At 43.3% G+C, this 26,895-nt stretch overlaps 1 protein-coding gene across 4 annotated transcripts in view; it reads left to right on the forward strand.

The window, feature by feature from the left end:
• Window positions 1–26,895, forward strand: part of LRRK1 (leucine rich repeat kinase 1) — a 173,377-nt gene that overhangs the window by 43,293 nt on the left and 103,189 nt on the right. For all 4 annotated transcript variants that reach the window (XM_074400107.1, XM_074400106.1, XM_003940541.4 and 1 more), the window contains 4 exons: window positions 9,662–9,825; window positions 19,267–19,438; window positions 24,551–24,730; window positions 25,154–25,302. In XM_074400107.1, coding sequence (XP_074256208.1) covers window positions 9,662–9,825; window positions 19,267–19,438; window positions 24,551–24,730; window positions 25,154–25,302 — 665 coding nt within the window. The remainder of the gene's footprint in view (window positions 1–9,661; window positions 9,826–19,266; window positions 19,439–24,550; window positions 24,731–25,153; window positions 25,303–26,895) is intronic.

Here is a 26,895-nt window from a genome sequence, read left to right on the forward strand (position 1 = left end):
GTGTGTTTTTAGATTTAACAATGTTCTTGTTATAGCAATAATGGAGAAATGACTGGAAAATAGAGAAAAGGGTTTTGACAAGTTCATCTAAATTCCACTGCATAAGAAAAACCAGTGTGAGCATTTTAGGGGCTTCCTTTTTGTCGGTTTTCCTGTTTGTATAGTTCCAGTGTCTGTGCATACTGTAATTGTCATAATCACCATTCTTTGCTGTATGAAGCAGTGCTGCAATCAACATCTTTATGGCATGTTGCTTTTTTTTGTTCATAGTACTTTTTAAATGTGTAGAACTATTCTTTTGGAATCAGTTTTCCAGAAGCAACACGGCAGCATCAAAGGGTGTCCTGATCCTCCAGTATTTATAATCACAATCATCTTCCCCAAAATCAGAGTAGGACTGACTCTGTATGTGTGTGTGTATGTTTATCTTCAAATTGTACCATTTTCTGTAGTACCCCTGAGTATTAAATCAATGAGCTGTCCTCTTTCTGTGATTTTTAATTTTCCAGAAGATGGTTCTTCTTTCTTTACCAGGTCAGTTTTTGTCTGTTGGCTCTCCCAAGTCCCTCAAGCATCCCATTTTGGGTAAAGGGCATGGTTTCTGTTATAGATGTTTAAAAGCAAACTCTGGAAATCCTGTAGCAGCACACTTGAGCTCTTCCTGTGTGTCTCAGCAAGCTGTGTCCCCAGGGTCTAGCTCAGCACGCAGGAAGTACTAAATATTTGTAAAATGAGTGAGCAATAAATAAACAAATTTTTGGGAGAGGAACAAAATCTAGGAAAGAATTCATCTTCGTAGCTCTGTGTTTCTGTGTTTCTCTTCTTCTGCAGCAGAAAATTCATGGAGGGTTGGTGTCCAGTTCCTCTCTGTTTTTTCCATCGACTGAGGCAGGTCATCTCATACGGTAGTTCCCACATTTTTGCCATGCATGTTAGGTGCCAAATAAGAGTCTCATGTTTGGCAGCTATCTTCATTTGTTTTCTGTTGCTATAACTGGATCCCAGAGACTGGGTAATTTATAAAGAAAATGAATTTGTTTCTTACTGTTCTGGAAGCTGGGAAGTCCATGGTCGAGGGGCTGCATCTGGTGAGGGCTTTTTGCTGGTGGGGTCTCTGTACAGAGTTTGGCACCGGGCGTCACATGGCGAGGGGGCTGAGTGCTGGCTCAGGTTCCTCCTCTTCTTCTTATAAAGCTGCCAGTCTCATTACAGGGTCCCCACCCTGATGACCTTATCTAATCTTGATTACGTCCCCAGGACCCCAAATACCATTACAATGGGAATTAAGTTTCAACATGAATTTTGGAGGGGACATTAAAACCATAGCAGTTGGGAACGCACAGCCTAGGAAGCAGAGCTGAGCTTTCATGGCAGGTGCTGGTGGTCCAAATCTCAGCTCTGCTGTTGGGAGCTGGGTGGGGACAGTTTCTCTAACCACCCAGGGCACTGGTCACCTCTCACCTCGTGGCGAGTGGTGATGAGAAGGTTCCCGGCCTTCTGTTGGTGTTAGGGGGAGGTCAGATGCACACAGGACATTTTCTACAACATCCGGCAGGACTCAATAAATGGCACCAATGACCAGTACGTGAAATGTTGTTATAAAGCATTTTATGTTTATCGTTTAAAATCTGGGACACCTGTGCCAATTATTGTTCCATGATACTTTCTTGCTCTCTATCCTTTTTTCTAGAGCAACTGAGTTAAGATTTGGGATATCTAAGAGCAAGTAGTTAAATAGTTGCTTCAGTATAGATAATACCACTGAAGAACTGGTTCATTAAACCAGGGGGAAACATAGTTAACATTTTGCTGGACATACTACTTTGTCTTTTTTTTCCTTTTTTTTTTTTTTTTTTTTTTTTTTTTTTTTTTTTTGAGACAGAGTCTTGCTCTGTCACCCAGGCTGAAGTGCTGTGGTGCGATCTCCACCCACTGAAACCTCCAGCTCCCTGGTTCAAGCGATTCTCCTGCCCCAGCCTCCCAAGTAACTGGGATTACAGGCACGCACTACCACGCCCAGCTAATTTTTGTATTTGCAGCAGAAACAGGGTTTTACCATGTTGGCCAGGGTGATCTTGATCTCCTGACCTCCTGATTTGCCTGCCTCGGCCTCCCAAAGTGCTGGGATTACAGGCATGAGCCACCGTGCCCAGCTCATAATTCATCTTCTAATTTTTTTTTTCTTAATTTTAACAGCAATACAAGTTCAGTGCAAAAAAAAAAAAAAAAAGAAAGAAAGAAAGAAAAGAAACAGATTGAAAAACACAAAAAAACAGAATTATTTTTAAAACTCCAGGCTGGGAGTGGTGGCTCATGCCTGTAATCCCAGCACCTTGGGAGGCCAAGGCAGGCAGATCACATGAGGTCAGGAGTTCGAGACTAGCCTGACCAATGTGATGAAACCTTGTCTCTACTAAAAATATAAAAATCAGCTGGGCATGGTGGCAGGGCCTGTAATTCCAGTTACTTGGGAGGCTGAGGCATGAGAATTGCTTGTTGAACCTGGGAGGCAGAGGTTGAAGTGAGCCAAGATGGTGCCATTGCACTCCAGCCTGGCTGACAGAGTGAGACCCTATCTTGTAAATAAATGAATAAATAAAACTCCAGTCATTTCATCTACTGAAGGGGACAGTCACTGTCATTTATGTGTGCCCTTCAGGTCTTCTTTCTAAACAGAGACAGGGAGAGGGAGGCGAAAAGAGAGTCAGGTTCAGGTTTTACAAACAAAAATCATAGACTGCATGTACTATCTATACCCATAGACTCATGAGGTACCTTTTTCAAGGCATTTTAATCACAGATAACCTGAGCACCTAGAATACATTCTTTCACTGTGCATATGTTTAAGTGGTGTCCGTCTGCGTTCTGTTTTTCCTGTGATGTGCTGCAGCCTGTGTCCTATTTCTACTTTTAGCTGATATCCGATGAGTATTTTTTTCGCACTTCTCCTTAGTCTTCATTGTCCTTGGTTCCAGTGGTTGGCTCCCAGCCGCTCATTCTGAAGCAGCAGCAGGTACTAACTTAAGAAAGCCGAGTAGCAGCGACTGTGTGCGCCCGGGGTCAGGACTCGAGGCTTCCACTCCAGCTGTTCATTGCCTGCGCTGTGGTTCTCTGAACTCATGTCACTGGCCTGGCCTTGTTCCTCTGTAAAATGGCAGCAGAGTCACCTCCTACCTAGCACTTCAGTGAACATTCAGTTAAGTGACGTGCGTCCTGTCCCCAGGCCTGTGCTGGCCCCTGGACGCCGCTCTGCTGGACTCCCCTCCCTCATTCTTGGCCCAGGCCACTTGTCTGAAGAGCTGCTGTCACCTCGGCTATGGCAGGGACACCTGCAGAAGTCCCGGCTCAGGAGGGGTCTCTTAGTGTCTGCGATGTCATTTCTGCAGGAAAATGCCTAGAAGGGAAAACTGTGGGTGAACGGGCCAACGTCCCACCTTTGTCGTGTAGTACTGCCCTCTTGCTTTCTGAAATGACCATCCGGTTGGCAGGCCTCCCGCGACGGCAAGTGGACCAGAGAATGCACCCATTTTCCGACACTCAGGCCAGCAAGGAATGTTAGACACCTTTCAATGTTTTACTGTGTCAGGTGGAACTAACGTGGCATCTTGTGATTAATTACATTTTTATTACTAAAGCTAATAGCACTTTTCCATGCAATTTTCCCCTGTGGGACCGGCCTGTCTATATGTATGACCACCCATCTCCCTTTTACTAACAAAAATTCCTAGTGATTTGGTGAGAATATCCACAAAATAGTCATCTGTGCCGTGAAGCCTTTCTACAACTAGAAGTGCTGGCCTCTGAGCCAGAGCTGTTAGCGAGAGCCCACAGAGCCCACAGAGCCTGGCCCTGGCCTCTGCTTTCCTGTCTGATGTGGGTGGAGGGCCCGGGTGACGGGTGTGATGGCCCTGAGCACCCGCCATCTGGAGAGGAATTACCACCATGGATCGCCCCAGGGCTGGGTGACCTCCCTCCTCTGCACACCCACAACCTCCACATCTTTCCCGAAGAAATCAAGGGTTAGATTTCACCGTAATGTGACCCAGAGATGAAAACGGCTGCCGAGGCCAAAACACGAGAGGGATATCTGGCAAAGAAAGAAGCATCCTTCCAGGGGAAGGCTGGCAGAGCTAGGGCAACAGAAGGCACCCAGAGTGCCAGGAGGATGACACCTCCCAGGAGGGCTGCCCCTTTTCCCTGGCGCTTTGGCCATATGAGGACTCTGGCACAGGAAGGTCGTTAAACAGGTATGACCAGGTCAGTAGCATCTTCAGGTTTACTTTTGTTTGTTGTGCAGTGAGCTGTGGGTTGGTAGATCATTTTTTACTTTTTGCTGCTCTATTGATGGAGGCAAATGCAATTTTAAAAATGTCGTGGATGTGCAAAGAAAACAGCAGTGTCTTTTCTAAGATTTACAGAGGATGTAAATCTTTGAATTGACAAACAGCATTTGCCTATGTTTTCTTTGGCAGGAGGAGAGAAATACACACACACACACACACACACACACACACACACACACGTGCGCACAAGGCCAACATATTAGAACTACAGAATTAAAGCCGTTTTTCTTTCATTTTATTTTCTCTATTGTCCTGGATTTGTAGGAAAAAAAAAAGTAGAGAGAGAATTTTATTCCAATTATTGGGATGGAAGAGATGACTTAACAATTATTGTTCTGCAACAAAAGATAAGATTGTCTCCTTGGAACCTAAGGACAGACAGAACCAGGATAGACAGACGAGGGCGATCTCTTTTGAGGTGTGCCTGCACAACAGTGAGCTGCCTGCTCAGGGACACGCTTTTCACAGCCAGCATGATTCTGTCACATTCATGGAATTCTGCTTTATTACTCTTTCAGAATACTGAAAAAGAAAAATAATTTCTGATAGTTTTTCTGTAATTAGAATACTTTGTTTTTTTCTGAACATTCATAATGGAGCAATGTTCAAAGATTGAGTTACTGGCTGCTGAAATCATTTCTCCTTGAAATGGCTGACTGTGAAACACACAATGTCACCAAAGGTATTTCTTTAAAAAGAGAATATTCAATTGAAAGCAATTATCAAGAACTAAATGGTGTTCAGGACCTATAGGTTTTTAAATATTTTATGTGTTTTTTCTAACCAAATACTTCTTCACATAGGAACTTTAATGTACCATCCATGGCCAGCACACTGAAATACCAGCATACAGTGAAGACTGACACTTAGCAGCAACCAGAAATGTGTTCACTTACTAGCTCAGAGCTTATTGTAAATGTTTCCTGTCATCTTGAATGGCTCCACATGTGCTGATTCCATAACCTGAGCCATTCACTGCATTTATAATCTCATCTTCGCTTACCAATTCTTGCTTCTAATGACAGCCTTTAAAAACCAAACTAGTGGCCGGGTACGGTGGCTCACACCTGTAATCCCAGCACTTTGGGAGGCCAGGGCGGGTGGATCACAAGGTCAAGAGATCAAGACCATCCTGGCCAACATGGTGAAACCCTGTCTCTACTAAAAATACAAAAATTAACTGGGTGTGGTGGTGAGTGCCTGTAGTCCCAGGTACGTACTTGGATAGGCTGAGGCAGGAGAATCGCTTGAACCCAGGAGGCAGAGGTTGCAGTGAGCTGAAATCGCACCACTGCACTCCAGCCTGGGGACAGAGTGAGACTCCGTCTCAAAAAAAGAAAAAGAAAAAGAAAGGAAAGATCAAACTAGCAACACCAAGCAAACCTGAAAAAAAAGTTTCTCTGGTGCTCTTCTTTTATCCTTCTCCTCCTTTATGACATACTTAGTTGGAATGTATTAACTTTGCATTATAAGCAAGTGAGATGCCTGGAAATTTGGAAATTTTTATTGCTGTATATGAAAAGAATGACACAAATTATAATTTACAGAACAAAAAGGATTTTTAAAATTTAAAACTGTACTCTAGCAATGTTCTATCATTTTCCTACTAGCTCTAGCTACTTACTTGGGACATTCATGTGTTATCGAAATAGAATGTTTGCCCCATTTTATTTTTTAATATGAATTTAAATCTTTATGAGGAAAATATTTAGAACTGAGATATTTTACTGTATAACAATATAATCATGGATAATAGTTGATGAATAAGCACAAATAACTGAACTATCTCAAATAGTATAAATGCATTTCCTACATTTTAATTTAAGTCAAAAGTTACCAATTCTCAAATACAAAACAATAGTATTCTGGAGAAAAAAATGATTCAATAAATATTATCTCTAGGAAAAGGTGCCTGTGAGTGAGGAGGGGCTTTGGCTTTTATATTTATTTCTGAACTATTTAATTTTTTTCAGTGAGAATGTGTGGGTTTTTTTTTAATTACTTGTATAGTTTCTTTAAAGTTTTCAATGAAGCGGTTCTATATTCCCATTACATAGGACTTAGGAAATAAAGAAGAAAAATATTTTCTAGTTCTGTCATGAATTCCCCCATGGCCCATGCATAATACTCATTATGGTCAAAGTATTTTGGACTTTTTTCTTGCAATTTAAATGAATGTTAACTATTTGCTGTATAATTTCAGGAAATTAAGTGAGATTGGCAGATGAAATGAAATGCATATGCATTAACTGGTGCTTTTTTCTAATGTCCATTCAACAATTTGATGGGACCAGATCCGCAGCCCACAGGGTGTCAGTGAGAGTAGATACGGTGTCATCCCTGCAACTTAAGAAAATCAGATTCAAAACAGACACCGCAACATTTTTATAATGTAAAGAGTACTGAGCAGGTTCTAGATTCTTATGACATCATTGACTCCACACACAAGGCATGATTTAAAAATCAAGTTAAATCACTTTTGTAATCTTCTGGCCACCTGAGTTCCTATGTCCATGTTAAGTTCCACCTTTACAATGTTCCTTCACTTGGGCTTAAAGGTTTCGCAGTTTGCATGTGTGTTCCCAACGTGGACAGAAGCAGCTACTTCCTACCTGCTTGCGCATTCACATGTACACACGCCTGCACATCTGTTTTACTGCTTAAGTGGGTATTTGCTTAATTCTGAAAGATGAGCAGTGACATAATTAAGTGCCCCCATCTGAGGTATGACTGCAGTTGAATCTACCCCTTCTGGGCTCTGCTAATGGCCTTTCTCCCTCTGGCCTGCTCTCAGATGTCTCAGGGGCTCTGTCTATAAATAATTAATGGTGATTGTTAATGCGTGTTGGGAAGTGAAACTGCCTCACTCACACATATAACCACTTACATGCCAAGCCTTTTCCTGATTCCTCTTTTCAAAAGCACACAGGCAAGACACAGTAATCTCCATTCAGACACAGCAATTATGTGTTGGCATCTCAGGAATGATACAGATGGTGTGTGATGGCCATCCATTTACTTGGATTTTCAGAATGTCTGTCTCTGAAATGGAGCAAGTCATGGCTTAGCGTGGGTTGTAAAGACCCTGGACTGGTATTAGGGTCTTTGCTCCGTAAGCAGCTTGCCTTTGCCTTTCTACAGCGCAGGATTTTTCAGCTTTGGTGGCATGAACTTATACTGTGTGTCATATGGCAAGCCGTGCATTTAGAGTATAGACATTAGGACTCACCTTTTTGCCCAACATCTTGTTATGAAAAATTTCAAACATACACTAAAGATGAAAGAATTGAGGCATCTATATTCATATGCCTACCCCTCAGATAGCACCCTTAACACCTTCCAAAATTTTTCACTTACCTTTCCATCTGCCTATCCACTCATCTTTAATGTATTTCAAAGCATATTGCAAACATCTATACATTTCACTCTTAAATACTGTAGCATGCATAGTATGGACTACGGTTCAATATTGTTTGTAGTTTTTTGGGTAAAAAATATATAAAAAGTAAAATATACATATATGGACTGCTTGATAAGTTTTGACAAATACAGCAACTGTGTAATGAAAGCTCCAGTCTCCAGTGAGATATAGAACCATCAAACTCATGTCCTATACCCCATCCTCAGTAAACGTCAGAGTCTACCCTCTGCCCACGATTCACTCTTCTGATTTTTTTTTCACTATAGCTTAGAACAGCATATAAATGGAATCATTTTTGTGCAAGGTTTCTTTCAGCATTTTTTTTTTTGAGATTGCTATCAGTCTTTTCGTAGATTGATCAGTCCTTTTTGTTGAGTAGTTATTGTATGACCATTTGCTTATTCATTTTCCTGTGGCTGGACACCTGGGCTGTTTACAGTTTGGAAATACCATGAATAAAGGCTGCTATGAACGTTCTTGGATACATTTTTGGACATACTTCTCTTGGGTAGCTAAGAATGGAATTGCTGGGTCATAGGGTAGGTATACATTTAGTTTTATAAGAAACCACCAGTGCAAAGTGGTTGGACCATTTTGCGCTTTAACCAACAAGGTAAGAACATTCTGGTTGCGCCATTTCCTCACCAAGTTATGTTGGTCTTACAGTTTTAGCCATTCTGGTGAGAGCATAGTGGTGTCTCATTGTGATTTTAATTTGCTTTCCCTGATGACTAAAACATCGAGCTTTTTGATTATTTTTTTGTTGTTCAGATCTTGCCCGCTTCCTTCTTTCATACCTGCCTGTGTTCTTTCTCTCTTTCTCTTTCTTTTTCTTTTCTTTCTCTCTCTCTCTCTGTCTCTCTCTTTTTCTTTTGTTTTTTTGAGACAGGTTCTCGCTCTGTCACCCAGGCCACTGGAGTACAGTGGTGCAATCACAGCTCACTGCAGCCTTCACCTCCTGGGCTCAAGCCGTTCTCCCACCTCTCAGCCTCCTGAGTAGCTGGGACTACAGGTGTGCATCACCATGCCTGGCTAATTTTTAATTTTTTTTTTTAATAGAGACGAGGTCGACTTAGTGCCTAGGCTGATTTCAAACTCCTAGTCTCAATGGATCCACCCACCTTGGCCTCTCAGGGAGGGCGAGAGGCCGCCTTCCTTTACCTCGGCTTCTTGTGCCTATCACGCCACTCAGTAAATGTATGGCGCGCTTATTCAGTGGCCCGGGTGCTGCATCGTGGCCTCTCCTCCCGAGTGGCACCAGGTGCTCAGATGACCTGGAGCAGCCCAGTGCTCCTGTGAAGCAGTGCGACCTGAGATTGGTGTTTCCGGGAATTGTCCCGGGTGGTTACGGAGCGCTTTTGTGCAAGGGCAGGTCGGGAGTGAGGGCTGCAGGTTCTAAACCCCACGCCCTTCGTGGGGTTTTCTAGGCAGGAAGGGAAGGCGGCTAGTTCGTCACACCCCCAGGAATTGGCCTGTCTTTCTCCCATCACTAGATACTCTGTCCCCTGCGGGCACAGCAAGCAGCTGAGCAGTTGGGCTGGGACCTCCAGCGCTCTGGCCAAAGCCCCCGCTCCTCCGCTGAGGTCGGAGAGGTCGGTCAGGCTCCCCCGCACGCAAGCAGCTGTCCCCGTGCCCTAGAAGGGCTCCAGGTGGCAGTCTAGCTGTAGGAGCCTCCGAGCCGCGCTCGCCGCCTGACGCCTTCGCAGACAGCCCCCTTCGCACCAGCCCCGGGAAGGCTCTGATGCGGGCAGGGCGGCAGGGCGCGGGGCGGCAGGTGCTTGGTGCGGGCGGGGGACATTGCTCGGCCATCCCTTTCTCTTCCTGCAGCCCCCGTGATCGGGCTGTAGACCGCGCCGGCAGTGACGGTGACGCCCCGTGTGTGCTTCCTCCCACGCAGGTGCCGGGGACATGGGCAGCAAACCGTCCACGCCAGGCGGTGACCCTACAGCGCAGTGCCCCAGCACTGAAGGCATTCACGCAGCGTACAGGCAGGGAGACCGCGGCGGCGCCCAGGACCTGCTCAGGGAGGCCTGCGACCAGTGCACGTCCCAGCAGGAAAAGGTAGGAGGAGCGCCTGTCCCTGCGGCCGACAGTGCAGTCCTCGGCTGGACGAAGGTGACCACTCAGATGATTTTCTCGTTGTTGTCATGGCTGTAACGAGCATTTTTATTGTGGTCTGGAAATAGTTCCTTTTCCATATAAACTTGTGAGCGCCTTTCCTTTCCAGGTGACTTCTCAGTTTTACATCACCTAAGCAGGCCCCTGCCACCTTTTCCTGGGAGGCCTTTTGAGGGACAGTGGTGGGGTCACTTAAATGTAAAGAACAAAATGCCACCCAAAGCCTTAACCTACGGCATTCTTTTACCCTTTTCGTCATTATAAAAAGTAGCACATGCTGGAAAAACTTAGAAAATATACAAAAGTAGGAAAAATGGACAAAAAGTTACCAAATTCCTGATATACCCCAAAACCCACTTAACCATTTTACTGTATTTTCTTCCAGCCTACTGATGGGAGCATATGTCTTTGCTTTTGTTTCTAATATAGATGCAGCCAGATTGCACATATGATCATGCAGCTGCTGCTTGTACTTTTATAATATTACTTCAAGAATTTTCCAGATGATTCTTCATTCCTTATAGGTGTCTCCTTCAGTGGCTACGTGACCTTCTGTTTAGAGGGACTGCATTTACCTGGCTATTCATTTTGGTTGGGTATCTGGATTGCTTATCATTTCTTACTAATGTAAATAATGTGCTATTGAATATTTTTGCTTAATTATTTTCTTATTGTGAGGTTATTTTCCTAACACGGATCTGCAGGAATTGAGAATGTGAAGTGTGAGGACTTTTAAAGTTTTGGAACACATGTCAAGCTGTTTTCCAAAAAGCTTCTACAGAAGCCTCCCAGCAACAATTGGAGTGGGCCGTTACCACATTTTTTTGCCCTTGTGGGGGATTCTTATTGGCTGTTATCATGGAAATACCTTAAGGATGTTTACTTTGATTAGGACAGGTTTAACATGTCTCCATTTAATTGATAGCTAGAATTCATTCAATTCCTAAAACTCCCAGCTGTTCTCAGACGTGTAAGAGATTGCAGGGAGGGGCAGTACAGCAGGCTTGGGAATTGTTAAGCAAAAGGCAGGCATTTGAGATCCCTCCGATTAGGAGTTCATGATGGATATGGCAAAGGAGCATCCTTCAGGGAAGGCTGTGCTGTGCACACAAGCTGTGGGCTCCTTGGGTGGATACCAGTGGTCTCCGGCAGGAGGGAGCTGGGCAGCAAACACAGCCTGGCATCCCTGCCAAGTGGCCAAGCAGCCAGAGATAGCTCATTTCAGAGCTGTGTAGATTGACGGATGTAGCACCAGCAGGTGATGCTAATGGGGGAAGACAATCATGGAGGGACCCGCGAGCCCAGCGGGGTGAGACTTCACCCTGAGGGTAGAGAAGCTCTTAAAGAGAGTGGCATGATAATTTGGGAAAGGGCACTCTGGCCAATATTTGAATAAAGAAAAATAGAGTCCTGGGTGTGGGTCTCTTCTCTGTGGCATCATGAACAGTGGCAATGCAAAATCGAGAAGGTTCCTGGAAGGCTGCCTGTTCCCTGAATACAGGACTGATGGAACCCCATCCGATGGGACTTTGAGAAGACAGTGAGGAAAAGGATGGATACATCTGTGTTTTCATAAAAATGTATAACTGTAGTTCCAAAAAACACCATAAATAAGAGTCAAGGATTGATGCAAACAGAGAAGGTATATGGCTAATATCCTTCACTGACAAAGAGCTTGTATAAGTCAATATGAAACAATATCATAATTTTCAAAAGGACAACAGGACATGGAAAGAAACAGCAAGATGAAGGCAAAGAAAATAGAAGGTATAAAGTTGTAAAAAAATTTTTTTTTGAAAGTTTTGAAATAGAAAGCAAATCAGAAAGAAGTAGAAACGACTACCACATCAAAAATTGGTGCTTTGAAGAGATTAATAAAATGGAAAATCTCTGGTGAGAGTAAAAGGTAAAAAAGAAATAGATAAATCAGGAATATAAAAGAGAACTTCACTGCAGTTTACACAAGCATCAAAAAGATAAGAGAATGTATTATGAACAAGTTTATGTTAACACACTTGAAAATTTAGATGAAATGAACAAATAACAAGAAAAGTTTACCTTTAAAAAGAGACAGAAAGCATGAATAGTCTTTCAGCCATCAAGGAAATAAATCAATCATCTAAAGCCTTCTGACAAAAATTCTAGGTCTACGTGGCTTCACCAGTGTGTTCGGCCAAATAATATAATCGCTTGTCCAGAAAATAGAAAAGGAGTGTGCACTCCCCTGTTTCTTTGATGAGGCTAACACAACCTCAATACCAATAGTGGCTGGGAACAGTACCAGGAATGAAAATGACTAAGAATATGAATAGGCAAATAGATGCACACACACCTGAAAGAAATGCAGATAGATGGTACACATATGTAAAGTTACTCAGCTTTGTTAATGCTTATAGAAAGGAAAGTGAAACAAAAAGGAAACAGCATTTTTAAGCTTGTCAGATTGGCCCCTGAAAATTTGATAAAAATCAGAAGGAAAGCTTTGGAAACTTACACACCTTTATTCAGTGCTACTAGGAATATACATGTGTGCAGCCTCTTTGGAAGGCAATCTGAAAATGCTTGTCCAATTTTAAAATTACATCATCTTTGACACAGCAAAACTACTGCTAGGAACTTACCCCTACAGATATACTTGTAAAAAAAATTGCCAAGTTTTATGTGTTAGGCTATTCATTGAAGTTGTGTTTACAATAGCACAACCTTGCAAACCGCCTAACTGTTCTATCCACGGGAGAAGACTCCTACAGAAATCTCAGTCTGTCTAGGTCCTAGAATACCACACAGCACTCCAAAAGGACAAAATAATCTCTAGCCGCTGTTTTCAAAAGAATTCCAGTGTATGAAGAAGTTGGCAATCCAGAAACAAACTGGCACAGATAAGAAAAAAAAAAAAAAAATTCAAGGAAAGCCTGCTGCCTCTAACGAAAGCACCAGGAAAGCCACAGCAAAGCCAGAAAGGAAACTTACTGTCAGTCACCAATCCTCTTCAGCCAAACACCGCAGAAAGATACCTGCAGCCCTGCCCCACCCCTCACCAGTAAAGGCCAGGTGCAGAGCTTAGACTTCCACCCTTCCCAGGCTGTAACAGGCACCCCAGTCATCCCCACCCCAGGGTGTCAGAGAATGCTGTGGGGAGCTGGGGTGCTGATCCCCACCAGGTGGTGACAACAGCCCCTGCTCACCGTCAGTGGACAACATGCGAGGAGCCTGGACTTCTGTCTCCATCCAGCGTGGCAGTCATGAGACGTGCGTTCCTCATCCACCTTGGGTGGAATTGAAGCAGGCCTAGAAGAGAACGTAAAGTCCCAACACTGCCCAGCAATAACAAGGAGCCCCTGCTTATTGGGAGTCAACCAATTCTAAATACAGCCCCCAGATTTCCATACCACGAGGCAGCATTGAAGGGACACCCCTGTTTACCCACCAGAGTGGCGTCAGAGGAAGCCTACCAAAACACAAGATTTAAGTAAGATCCGGAGTCTCAAAACATAATGCCCCAAATATCCAGGCCATGATAAAAAAAATGACTCATAATTACCGAGAACCAGAAAGATCGCAGACTCACTGAGACAAGACAACCGAGAGATGCCAACGGCAGGATGACTCCGATGTTAGAACGATCTCACAAGGGTTTTAAGGCAGTCGTCACATCAAAGTGTTTCTCTGAGCAATAATGAATATGCTTGAAACAAATGGAAAAATAGTCTCAGCAAAGAAATAAAAGACATGAGGAGAGCCAAATGAAAATTTTAGAACTTAAAAATACAATACCTGAAATTAAAGAAAAAAAAAAAAAAACCTTATTGAACGGGCTCAACTGTACAGTGGAGAGGAGAGGATGGGGGAACAACCATGGGAAAACAGAACAACAGAAATTGTTCACTCTGGAACAGAAGCCAAAACAAAAGAAAACAGACGAAAAAAGGAAAAAAGAACAGAACCTCATGGGCGTGTGAGGATTTTAACAAAAGATGTAACATTCATGTCCCCAGAGTCCCAGGAGAGTAAATGTAAGGCAGGACTGAAGGAAAACTCAAACAATGGCTGAAAACTTCTCTAACTGGCAGAAGACTTCAGTGTTCAGATTCCAGAAGCTGAATGAACTACAAACAGGATACACCCAATGAAATCCATTCCAAGCACATCATAGTCAAACTTATTAAAACTAAAGACAAAGCAAAACAAAATAAAGCCTGAAAGAAGTCAAAGTCAAATTGTTCCAGAGTGAACAATTTCTGTTGTTCTGTGCCTTTAGGGTAAAAACAATCCAAAAGACAAACATCACCGACATCAGAAAGGAAATACGGAACATCAAACAGATCCTGCAGATATTAGAAAGATAATAAGGGGGCATTATGAACAGCTCTAAACACACAAATTGGACAACTTAGATGAAATGGACAAATCCTTGAAAAGTAGAAACTACCACAACTTAATAGGAAATACATAATTGGAATAGCCCTTTAACAATTAAGAAAATTCAATTCATAATTTTAAACCTCCCCAAAAAATAAATGTACAGGTCCAGATGGCTTCATTGGATAATTCTACCAAATATTTAAAGAATTAATACCAATTCTACATCATCTCTTCTAAAAAATAGAAGGAACTTTTTTAAAAAACACTTTTATGAATTCTGTATTACCCTGACACCAAAACCAAAGACAGCATAAAAAAAAAAGAGAGAGAGAGAAAAGTATAGACCAATGCCTATTATGAACGTAGATGCAAAAATTCTTAACAAAATATTAGTGAGTGAAATTCTGCTCTATGTAAAAGGAATTATAAACCATGACCAAGTGGAGTTTATTGCAGAGATGCAAAGTTGGTTCAGCATTCAGTCATTGAGCAATGTAATCCTCCTTATTAATAGACTAAAAAAGAAAAGTTACCTTATATCACTTGATACAGAAAAAAAAAATGACAAAATTCAGTACCATGTTTTTAAAAAAAACTCAGAAAATTAAGGATAGGCAGGAACTTCGTCATAGGATAAAGAACATTGACAAAAACCTACAACTAACATCATTCTTGATGTTGAAGACTGTTTTCCCCTAAGATCAGGGACAAGACAAGAATGTCCACTCTCAATATAATACTGCAAGTTCTATTCAAGAGTAACTATAAAATCATTGTTTTTAAAATAATACCATTCATTATATTTAACAGGTTGCTGGAAATTCTAGCCAATACAAGAAGGCAAGGAAACGAAATAAAAGGCACACAGATATGAAAAAAATAAATTACACTGTCTCTATTTATAGATCACATGACAATCTATACAGAAAAATCCATAAAATAAATGATTTATGAAAGAAAAATTGGTAAACTGGACCTCACCAAGATTAAAAACTTTTGCTCTGAGAAATACCTAAGGCAGTGATTCTAAAAATAAAAAAAAAAGCCACAGACTGAGAGAAATATTTACAAACCACTTATCTGACAAAGGACTTATAGCTAGAATATGTAAAGAACTCTCAGAACTCAACATTAAAAAGCAAACAATCCAAATAGAAAATTAATGAGATACATGAAGAAACATTTTGCTGAGGAAGATACACAGATGGCAAATAAGCACATGAAAAGATGTTCAACCTCTTAGCCATTATGGAAATGAAAATTAGAGCAATGATAAGATGTCACTAAACACCTTTATGAACAGCAAAAATAAAAAATAATGACAATACCAAATTCGGATTGGAATGCAGAGAAGGTTACCAGCGAGAATGTAACATGGTAAAATCACACTGGAAAATAGTTTGTCAGTTTCTTTAAAAAACTAAAAATACACTTACGAACCAGCAGTTGAACTCCATTTAATCTAGAGAGAGGAAATTTACATGCACGCAAAAGCTTGCTCATGATTTTTCATAATAACTTTATTTCCAATGGCCCAAAACTGGATACAACCAAAGACTCTCAGATAGTGAATACTTAAACATACATGGAGTACTACTGAGCTCTTCAAAGGAACTCTACTGAAACACGCAACAAGTCAGATGGACCTCAGGACATTATGCTAAGAAGACAAAAAAAGAAAAAGCCGGCCGGGCGCAGTGGCTCACACCTGTAATCCCAGCACTTTGAGAGGCCGAGGCAGGTGGATCACAAGGTCAAGAGATCGAGACCATCCTGGTCAACATGGTGACACCCCGTCTCTACTAAAAATACAAAACATTAGCTGGGCATGGCGGTGCGTGCCTCTAATCCCAGCTACTCAGGAGGCTGAGGCAGGAGAATTGCCTGAACCCAGGAGGCGGAGGTTGCGGTGAGCCGAGATCGAGCCATTGCACTCCAGCCTGGCTAACAGCGAAACTCCGTCTCAGAAAAAAAAAAAAAAAAAGCCAATCTCAAAAGACCATAGTCTCTATGATTCCATTTATATAACGTCCTCAAAATGACAGAATTATAGAGATGGAAGACAGATTAGTGCTTGTCAGGGGTGAGAGATGGGGAAGAGGATATGTGAGGCCGTGCATGGGTGCCTGGCATGAGGGAGACCTTTGCGATGCTGGAACAGGTCTGCTTGATTGTGGTGGTGGCTACTCAAACCTCATGTGTGACAAAATGGCAGAACTATATACATACACGGTAGCAACGTCAAGTTACTGACTCTGATATCTTGCTACAATTATGTAAGATGTTACCATGGGGAAACTGGATGAACAATGCTTGAGTCCTCTCAGTACTATCTTTGTAACTTCCTGTGAATCTCTGATTATTTCAAAGCAAAAAGTTAAAAAATAATAAGTGAAGTATAATTCCACTTTTACAGCACTTAAAAACTGGCAATAGTTAATCTATGATGTTAGAATTCAGGAGAGTGGCTCCTCACCAGAGGGCAGTGACTAGAAGGAAGAAAGGGCGTTTCTGGGCACAGGCAATGTCCTGGTCTTTGGAACGAGATCGGTTACATGGATGTGTTCAGATGCCTTTCATGAAACTGAACACTTAAAATATTTGCACTTTTCTGCAGGTGTGTTACAGGGCTGATTAAAAGGGCACAATGAATTAAGTGAGAAAAGCATTTGGTTTTATGTGAGATTTCCTGTGACCATTATGAATAAACATGTTCTGAAAGGCATCCTTTGCAGAGGACGATTGGGAGATAAAGGCATAGAGGGAAGCCTACTTTTTGTTTTATACTTTTCTATGCTGTTAGAATTTTAAAAAATACACTCTGTGGAGCCTCCAGCTAAAAAGCCAGCTTTGACCTTTCCCACCATCTGTGTCCCTCTTGGCCTTGGGCTGGCTCCTATGACATCACTTACCACCTCTAAAGGATGGGGCTTTTAAGCCTGTAACCGACTGACCGAGTCTAGACAGCTGTTAGTTGTGTGCAGTGAAGCATTTAATCAATCACTGTGGCTTTTCTCCATAATGCAAATGCTTTCCTGGAATGATAGGACCACTGAGCCCTACCCTGGGCAGAGTGGCAGGTGAGTGGGGTTTTCTTTTCTGGTCATATTGAATATATGAATCTACTGTCCCTCACCTCATCCCAGCCCCTTAGACCATTCCTCTCCTCACCTGTCAGACATACCTCCCACCATCAGCCCATTCACTCTACTTACAGAACCTGAGCCTTCCTCGAAGTCCCTTGTTTCCAGGAAGTCTTGGATGGAACAGACACTCTTGGGCTTTGGAGCTAGACACAGCCAAGTTCAAACACTGAGTCGTTCTGCCGATGATGAACTCCCTAACCATGGGCAAGCTTTTATTTCCTCATCCTTAACACAGAAGTACAGACACATTCCTGGCATGAATGTTAGGAGGATTGAATGTGGCCATGTAAATAGAGTACTCAGTCCAGCATCTGGCACGTGGTAAGAGCTTTGATAAATATCCATTCCTCTTCCTGGGGGCTCCATTTACCCATTCCTGCCCAACTCACCTAAAACGATTTCCAAACACACTGTGTTATAAACTATTCAGCAACTAAAATGTGCTCACCGGGGGCTGTCTATTCATATTCCCACCTCAAACTTAATTGTTAATCTGTGGAGGCCAGAAATGGCCCCTGGCATCCTCAGTGCCCAGTCCCACCTCTCACACACAGCAGATCATCAGTTAAGTGCTGATGGGGGCCTGGCCATCCCATTCCAATAGGGGCTCCCCATCTACCTGCTTGAACCCACTGATGTTCAAGCCCATAGGAGGCAGACAGGTTCCAAAGGATTTGACATTTCAAAAATGCAATCAAACACTTGACATGCCAATCTAGCAGCCATCTGAGTATCTTTTTCTCAGACCTGGAGAGCTCTTGATAAGTCAAGGCCACTTTTATACAGGTCTGTGATAGCCACTTACTAGCTATGTGGTCCTGGGCAAGCTCTGAAACCTCTCTGAACCTCACATCCTGTCCATGTATTAATACATGGCCCGCCTCATAGAACCTTTACATACCAGAAGGACTGCAGTGAGTAGGCAGTCAGGCTTGGGTCCAGTTTCCACCATATCCTTTCCTTCCTCTGGGCCACCAAGTCAGGGGTCCCTCTGCATGCTGCTGGAAGATCTTTGTCCCTGGATTCAGATCTGTGAAGTCCCCTGGTCTGTCACATTCCGTTTAGGAATAACTTACAGGATGGTTCCTCAGAGGGCCTGGTTACCTTCCCTCTTCCCAGGGCTGACTCGACATGTACCAAGTGCTTACTGAGTCTGGCTCTATGCTAGAAGGGGATATGCACACCCTCCCCATCCTCATGAAGCAGGTAGTCGAGAGCAGCGAATGCGAGCCATGCATCATATCATATTTCCTGGTAGCCACATTAAAGTAGTAAACAAGCTCACACCTCTAATCAGTTACTCTGGCGGGAGGATCACTTGAGCCCAGAAGTTCGAGACCAGCCCTGGCAACATAGCAAGATCTGGTCTCTACAAAGAAAACAATAAAATTAGCTAGTGTGGTGGCGTGTGCCTGCAGTCCCAGCTACAGCTACTCAGGAGGCTAAGGCAGGGGGATCACCTGAGCCTGGGAGGTCAAGGCTGCGGTGAGATTGCAGCACTGCACTCTAGCCTGGGTAATGGAGAGAGAGCCCGCCTCAAAAAAATAAAAAAGGCAGGGGGGTGGGGAGCAAACGGAAACAAACAAACAAAATGTTAATATTTAACATGAATATATTAAAATCGTTGTTTCATCATGTAACCACCATAATATTATTGATGAGCTAGCTTACCCTTTCTGTGCTTGGTCTTTGGTTTTTGAATTCACCTGTGATTTTACACTCTCCCCGTCTCACTTCGAGAAGCCACACTTCGAGTGCTGCACAGCCATCCTTGGCAGCTGCTGCCATTCTGGGCAATGCAATGTCAGTCCTGCCCTGGGACCTGGTGAAGCATCGCTGAGCCAGTCTCACTGGAGCCTTGTTGTGTTTTGACCAGAGCCAGCTTCTGAGCATCCCGGCCGCCTATGGGGATCTGGAGATGGTCCGCTATCTACTCACCAAGAGACTGGCGGAGTTGCCAACCGAACCCACAGATGACAACGCAGCCGTGGTGGCAGCGTGTTATGGGCACACGGCAGTTGTGCAGGAGTTGCTTGAGTCCTTACCAGGTAAATCACGAGGCGAGTTCTTAACCATGTCTCAGGGCCCTGTCTCCTGAGGCTTCACCCCAAAATGTTTATTTCTTCATGCTTTCACCAGTAATGAGATCAAGAAATCCAGGGCAGGCCACTGACATCCAAACGAAGTGAAGCTTCCTGCCAGCCACATCCCACCTCTCACTCCCCTGAACTCACAAGGGAACGTCTCACACGCCATGTTTCATAGAGAATGTAATTAACCTTGCTTTTTAAAAAAATAATTGATAGACTGGGTTTTTTAGAGAAGTTTTATATTTATGGAAAAATTGATTGGAATGTACAGAGTTCCAGAATTAATGACTTGAAGAGATGGTAACAGAAAACGGGTGATCCCTGATGCACTTACACAAGAATATCTAGGTAAGAGAAACACAGTAATCATGCTGTAACTTCTCTTGAGATTGGGATGTGTCAGTCTTATGAGGCAGGTACTGCATTTCAGGACCATGGTTTTAAGATGAGGAAACCAAAGTTCAGAGAGGCGAGTTCCACCATGCACCCCCACACGGTTTTTTCTATAACTCCGTTTCACATTAGTGTTTTACAGTTGCTACAATTGATCAGCTAATATTGATAGCTTCTTACTAACTAAAGTCCGTCGCTTACTTTGCAATTCATTCTTGCTGTTGTACATTCTGTCGGTTTTGACAAATGGATAGTGGCATGTGTCCATCATTACCGTATTACATAGAACAGTTTCACTACCCTAAAAGTTCTCTGCGGTCCACCCCTCCCCTAGCCCCATCCCCAGCTCCCACCTCGGCCCCTGGCAACCATGCATCTTTTTTACTATCTTTGCCTTTTCCAGAACATCACTCTAGTTGGAATCCCACAGTATGTAGCCATTTCACACTCACTTCTTTCCCGTAGCGATATGCATTTAAGGTTTCCCCATGCCTTTTTGTGACTTCATAGCTCATTTTTTAAATGGCTGAATAAGATGCCATTGTATTGGTGTACCACACTATGTTGCTGTTGTAGAAACTTTTTTTTTCCTCTGGTGAACTCAAGATCTCCTGGTTTCCTGTAATTTCCTGTGGTGAACTTGGCTCAGAAACATTGCCCCAGTCTAGGCGGGCGTCGCTACAGCTGTAGGTTGAGGCACACCCTAGCAGTGGTCTTGGGGAGTTAGGATTTTACTTGGGAGCCAGGGCCCACCTCTTGGGTGGGAGAACATGCAGTTGCTCAGGGGCCTGCACCTGGAAGGGCTCATGCTGGGTTTAATACTCTGTACTCACTATCTTAAAATTGTTCTTGATTTTTAAACAAGGGGCCCCATTCTTTTTATTTTGCGTTGGGCCCCAGCCCTTCTTTAGCAGTCCTGTTTGAGGGTTTCCAGCTGTGTACTTTGATAGATCTGTCCTTGGAGTTGGTTCCAAGCTGGTGGTCCCCTGATGTGTCTGAAGGGAGAATGAGGTTCTGGGCAGAAATCAGGACAGTTTTAGGGCCCATGAGAAGTAGACTAAGAAAAGACATAGGAGGGCAGAGAGGAGCCCAGGCACCCTGAGGAGCAAAAGGCGGACCCCGTCTTTTCAGGGAGCCCCAACAGTAGCTCTGTTCTAACCCTGAAGAGTCTACACCAGCTGACTCAGTCACCTAATTTTAGCTAATATTTATTGAACACTGCTGAGTGCTGAGCGCTTTGTAGAACTTGAGAGACACAGAATTTTTAAAAAAAGATTTTCCCAGCCCTTTAGTAGCTCCTGGCCAAGCAGGGGAAATTGAGGCAGAAAGGAATAACGCTGTGCAACGTAATTACGCTGAGGTTGAAGTATTTTTACGCAGAGGTCTGGAAGCACACACTGGAGGCAGGCTTGTTTGGATGCAGGATGGAGTCTCTCAAGGGAGGCTGACATCTGACCTGGGCTTTGCAAGGTGAATAGGAGTTTTCTTGGCAGACATGTGAGGGAAGGACTTGGGTTGCCTGCTTTTGCAGAGCAGGAAGCGTGGCTGGACCTCATCACAGTTTTCAGCTGCTCCCAGGAGCATCCTGTCTTTAGCTCAACTCTGAGCAGAGCTGCTGAGAACTAAAGGATTTCAGACCATTGTGGTGGGCTTTGCAGAAAGTGCAGAGGTGGGCAAAACAGTGTGTACCCACCCCCGCACTTCTTGCAAAGGGGTTCCCAAGCTGGAAGGGAAGTCAGCCATGGTCAGGAGTAAGTTAAGGCAAGAAGACAAACAAGAGGCAGGTCGGACATGGTGGCTCACGCCTCTTATTCCAACACTTTGGGAGGCCAAGGCAAGAGGAGCACTTGGAGTCAGGAGTTCAAGACCAGCCTGGGTAACATAGTGAGACCTCCTTCTCTACAAAACATTTAAAACATTAACCAGGCATGGTGGCACATGCCTATAGTCCCAGCTACTTGGTAGGCTGAGACAGGAGGATGGTTTGAGCCCAGGAGCCTGAGACTGCAGTCAGGTGTGACCACATGACTGCACCCTGGCCTGAGACAGAAGGAGACCCTGTCTCAAACAAAAAACGAAAACAAGAGGCCGCTAGAGAACAAGGAGGGTTTGAGAAGAAGAGGGGTGGAAGGTTGAGGGGATGCTTTCTTTGAGGCACACTGCTACGTGCTTTCTGGTTTTTGGAGCTGAGGAGGGAGGAAGAGAGGCTCCTCTGTCATTGGCTTTAGGCTGTAGACAATACCTGTAGGGCAGGCGTGCCCAAACTTTGTACACAGGGGGTCAGTTCACTGTCCCTCAGACCGTTGGAGGGCCGCCACATACTGTGCTCCTCTCACTGACCACCCATGAAAAGAGGTGCCTCTTCCTGAAGTGCGGCGGGGGGCCGGATAAATGGCCTCAGGGGGCCGCAGTTTGGGGACGCCTGCCTGTAGGGGTTTTGTGTGGTTAAGAGAGTACCCTTTGATTTTAGACAAAGCAAGGTTTAAGTCTTGACCTTGTTACTTACCAACTGTGGGACCTTTAGGAAGTTCCCTGCTGGGTCAGTCCCACAGACCCTGGCCGACGGATGCAATGTGTACTCAGACACAGGTGTGCAGTGTAAGAGCCGTCAGATGACCGCCTGGGTCTCGTGGCCAGATTGCAGCCCGGAGAAGCTGGAGCTGCTTGCTGTTACTTGGTGCAGGCACAGTGCCGAAAACCTGGAACCCACACAACCTGTAGGTGATTAACGTTTATAACGTTCCGGTAACCTCACCCATGCAGATGATCAAAGGTCAGTTCCTGGTCACCATAAGTGAGCAAGCTTGTTTAAGATAACTTTCCCCACAATCCCTTGTACCTACTCCTGCCCTCTGCCTGAGGTTTATAGAACAGCTGCCTTCAGCTATTCTCTCCAGAGGCTCTGCAGAACCTTCGTACCTTTCAGAAGGTTTGCGTCCTTTCCCTGTAGATTTTCCCACCTCTTTGACCCATCTCCTCCATTTCCAAACCCCTCTGAGCTTTGGTTTCCTCATCTTAAAAGTCATGGTCCTGAAATATGATGCCTGCCTCCTAAGACTGATGCATCTGCATCTCATCAGAAGTTACGAGCGTGGTTACTGTGTTTCACTTACCTAGATATTCTTGTGTAAGTGAATTAGGGATCACTTATTTTCTGTTAACATACCTCCAAATCATTAATTCTGGTTAATAGTAGAGGGAGAAGAAGGGATATTTACTTGGCACTGGCTCCAGCCTCAGCCCCATGCGAGGTGCTTTATTTGGTGAATAACAGGGCTGTCCTGACCCTGGGCTCCTGATCGATGTCCTGTCATGAAGGAGAGGGTCGCTCTCTCCTCACTTGGGAGCTTGTGGATCCCTAAGGACTCTGTGCCTCTGGATATGAGACAGTGTGTTATGATGCATTTGGGAAGTGTCCATGCAGAAGATGAGGTCATTTTCCCCTGGCAACTAGAGCCAAACGATATTGCACTATTTTGAACTTGAAGATATTGTAACATTTCAGCCCACACTGTCCCCGTTAATTCAATGTGCTAAGTGTTATTTCATCCTGAAATTAAGTAGGCGGTTCCACTGGGGAGAAATTCTCAGTCTTAGACCTGACAGTTTAAATCTATTTCTTTCACCAAAGCTTGTATTACTATTATTCATGAAAGTAATATATGTATGTTACAGATAATTTTAAAACGTTGGGAAGTCTTAGTACTCTAATAACATAATAACACAACATAATGAGTTAGGATTTATTGATCCAGGCACTTGACATACATTATGTAGTCCTCACATTAAACCTGGGAGGATGAGTATTATTATACCGATTTTACCAATAGGTAAACTGAGGCAGAGAGAGATTAAGAAATGTGTCCAAAATTACATAGCTAAACTATTTTAACTCTAAAATGCCTGTCTCCAAAGTTTATACTCCTGCATGTAGTGTTACCCTAGAGGAGGGCTGAGGGCGGGGGAGAGCCCAGAGATAATACTACAACATTGGGGTAGTTCTTTCTAGTCTTATTTCCATACACCTATTTTTTATTTGGCTAAGATCACACTGGATATGGCGTTTGGAATCCTACATTTTATCACTTGGCATTATCTGATAAGCAGGTTAGTGAATGACATGGGAAATGTCATATGCAGTTCAGGGGTGCTATTCCAGAAAACGCTATCAACTCAGCAGAAGCCACTTTCAGCTGGAAACAGGATGGCTGAATTTTGCTTTTTTTTTTTTTAACTTTGAGGTTCAGGGGTACATATGCAGGTTTGTTACATGAGGAAATTGCATGCTGTCAGGGTTTGGTATGCTGATGATTTTGTCATGTGGGTAATCAGCATAGTACTCACCCAATAGGTAGTTTTTAAATCTTCACCCTTTTTCCTCCCTCCACCCTCAAATAGTCCCCAGTGCCTGTTGTTCCCTTCTTTGTGTCCATGTGCACTCAATATTTAGCTCCCTCTTATAAGTGATAACATGCAGGATTTGGTTTTCTCTTCCTGTGTTAGTTTACTTAGGATAATGACCTCCAGCTCCATCCATGTTGCTGCAAAGGACATGATCGCATTCTTTTTTCATGACTGTATAGTATTCCGTGGTGCATATGTCTAGGGGAAGAGCAGAGTGGGAGCAAGCAGCACCCTTCATTGGCACTTTCCCTTTGTCCTGCCATCTCCTGCCAGGTCCCTGCAGTCCCCAGCGGCTGCTGAACTGGATGCTGGCCTTGGCTTGCCAGCGAGGGCACCTGGGAGTTGTGAAGCTCCTGGTCCTGACACATGGGGCTGACCCGGAGAGCTACGCCATCAGGAAGAATGAGTTCCCTGTCATCGTGCGCTTACCTCTCTATGCGGCCATCAAGTCAGGTGGGTCTCCCCACTACCCGAGTCAGCTGACCGTGCAGACTGTCTCAGCCTCCAGATGTGGGACCTCATCTTTATTCCCACTCTTAGCTCTCAGATTACTTCTTTTGCAACTCCTGTTCTGTGTTTCTTTTTCAAAATATCTGCACCCTTCCTCATTTCCCCCCTACTTGCCCCCGCAAGGGGATTTCAGTGACAGAGACTGACTGTGGCTACTGGCACTGTTGTCTGAGGCACTCCAAAGGGCAAAGCCCCACAGAAATTCTCCTGCTAACAGGAACTGGACACATCAGGGAAAGCAAATAGAGAAGTACAACCAGCCTAAGTACCTTTTCAGTTTCCATTCCACATATCAGAGGCTGTCCTTCCAGCAACTGTGACACTCTGCACCTGCATACCCTTAGCTTTCCGGTTTTATTCCTTTAGGGAATGAAGACATTGCCATATTCCTGCTTCGGCATGGGGCCTACTTCTGTTCCTACATCTTACTGGACAGCCCTGACCCCAGCAAACGTCTGCTGAGAAAGTATTTCATTGAAGCCAGTGCCTTGCCCAGCAGTTATCCAGGAAAAACAGTGAGTAGTCACGGCCTGTGGAGTGCATCTTATTTCCTTTTGTACTGCCGAAACGGAATACCACAGACTGGGGAATTTATAATAAACAGAAATATATTTGGCTCACAGTTCTGGAGATTGAGAAGTCCAAGGGCGTAGTACTGGTATCTGGTGAGGCCCTTCATGCAGTCACATCCCATGGCGGAAGGTGGAGGGCAAGAGACCAACAGACCAAGGGAGGGAAGAACTCACTTTTACAACAACTCACCCTCAAAATTACAAACCCACTCCCTCAGTAACAACATTAATCCATTTATGAGGGTGGGGCCTTCTTGGCCTAATCACCTCTTAATGGTTCCACCCCTTAATATCATCACAGCAGCAATTACATTTCATCATGAGTTTTGAAGGGGACATTCAAACTACAGCAGGATGGCATCTGAAATCTGGGCTTCATCCCCCTCCCAAAGTTTTTGTTTGTTTGCTTGCTTTTTTCAAAAATTGGCTAAATACATCATATTTAACATATTTTCTTTTTAAAATTTTTATGTTTTAAATTTTAAAATTACCAAATTTGTATACGATTGTTATAACAAGTGGTAACAATTGAAAGTGGTAAGAAAAATGATGATTCTTCTGCCCTTGAAGTAAATAATTTAACAACCAAGTAGGAATCTTTTCCCATCCTTCCATACGCGATGCTATAAAAACATTTATAAACCTCGACAAGGTTTAGTTTTAATTTCTCATTTTAATAACAAAAATAGTATTGCATTATTTATATTATCCTCAATTTGGCTTTTTAAATTTAGTACTCTCTCATGGACTTCTTCCAGATCAGTTAGTGTGGCTACAACTCATTCCTTCAGGTACATTCTTTAAATACATAGAGTTAATGTAGCGTAGTTGACATAGCTCTCCTTCTGTTGGCGAACATTTGAAATACGTTTTTTCCTTTTGCAATATAGCCTGGTTTGCTATGGTATGTTTGCTTATATAGAGCAGAGTCCCGAAGTGGACTGCTTTGGAAACACTGCCCCCCAAAACTTTGGTGATTCACACTTTCACCAACAAAATACAGAATTCTCTGTCCCACAGCTCAGCCAGCAGTAGGCATCCTGGAGCCTATTAATTTTTATCAGTGTGATTGGTAAAAATAATATCTCCTTATTTTAATTTCCATGTTTTTATTAATAATATTGAATATCTTTTCATATGTTCATGAACTATCTGCATTCCCCTTAAGTGAACTGCCTGTTACTGTTCATTGTTTATTTTTTCTAAAGGGTTGTTTGTCTTTTTTTCTCACTTTGGAGCAGTTTTTTTTTTTTTTCTTGGTATATTAGAGGTTTTTAAGACTTGGCTTATCATAAATGTCGCCAGTATTTTTCCCAGTCCTTTCTTTTTCTTTTCTTTTTCTTTTTTGTTATCTTTTGTGATAGCAAAGATAAAAGAATATGTAATTCAATATGTTCATCTTTTTCTTTCTGGTATCTGTTTATAAAAGAAGGCTGCTTTCACTCTAATTTTATTTCAGTGTTCTCCTGGAGTTCTTTGTAATGTTTTCATTCATTTAGTTTTTACGTTTTAAGCTTTAGCCTTTCTGGTATTTAT

The sequence above is a fragment of the Saimiri boliviensis genome, chromosome 5 (genome assembly GCF_048565385.1).
Source record: "Saimiri boliviensis isolate mSaiBol1 chromosome 5, mSaiBol1.pri, whole genome shotgun sequence".
In the NCBI taxonomy this organism is placed as follows: Eukaryota; Metazoa; Chordata; class Mammalia; order Primates; family Cebidae; genus Saimiri; species Saimiri boliviensis.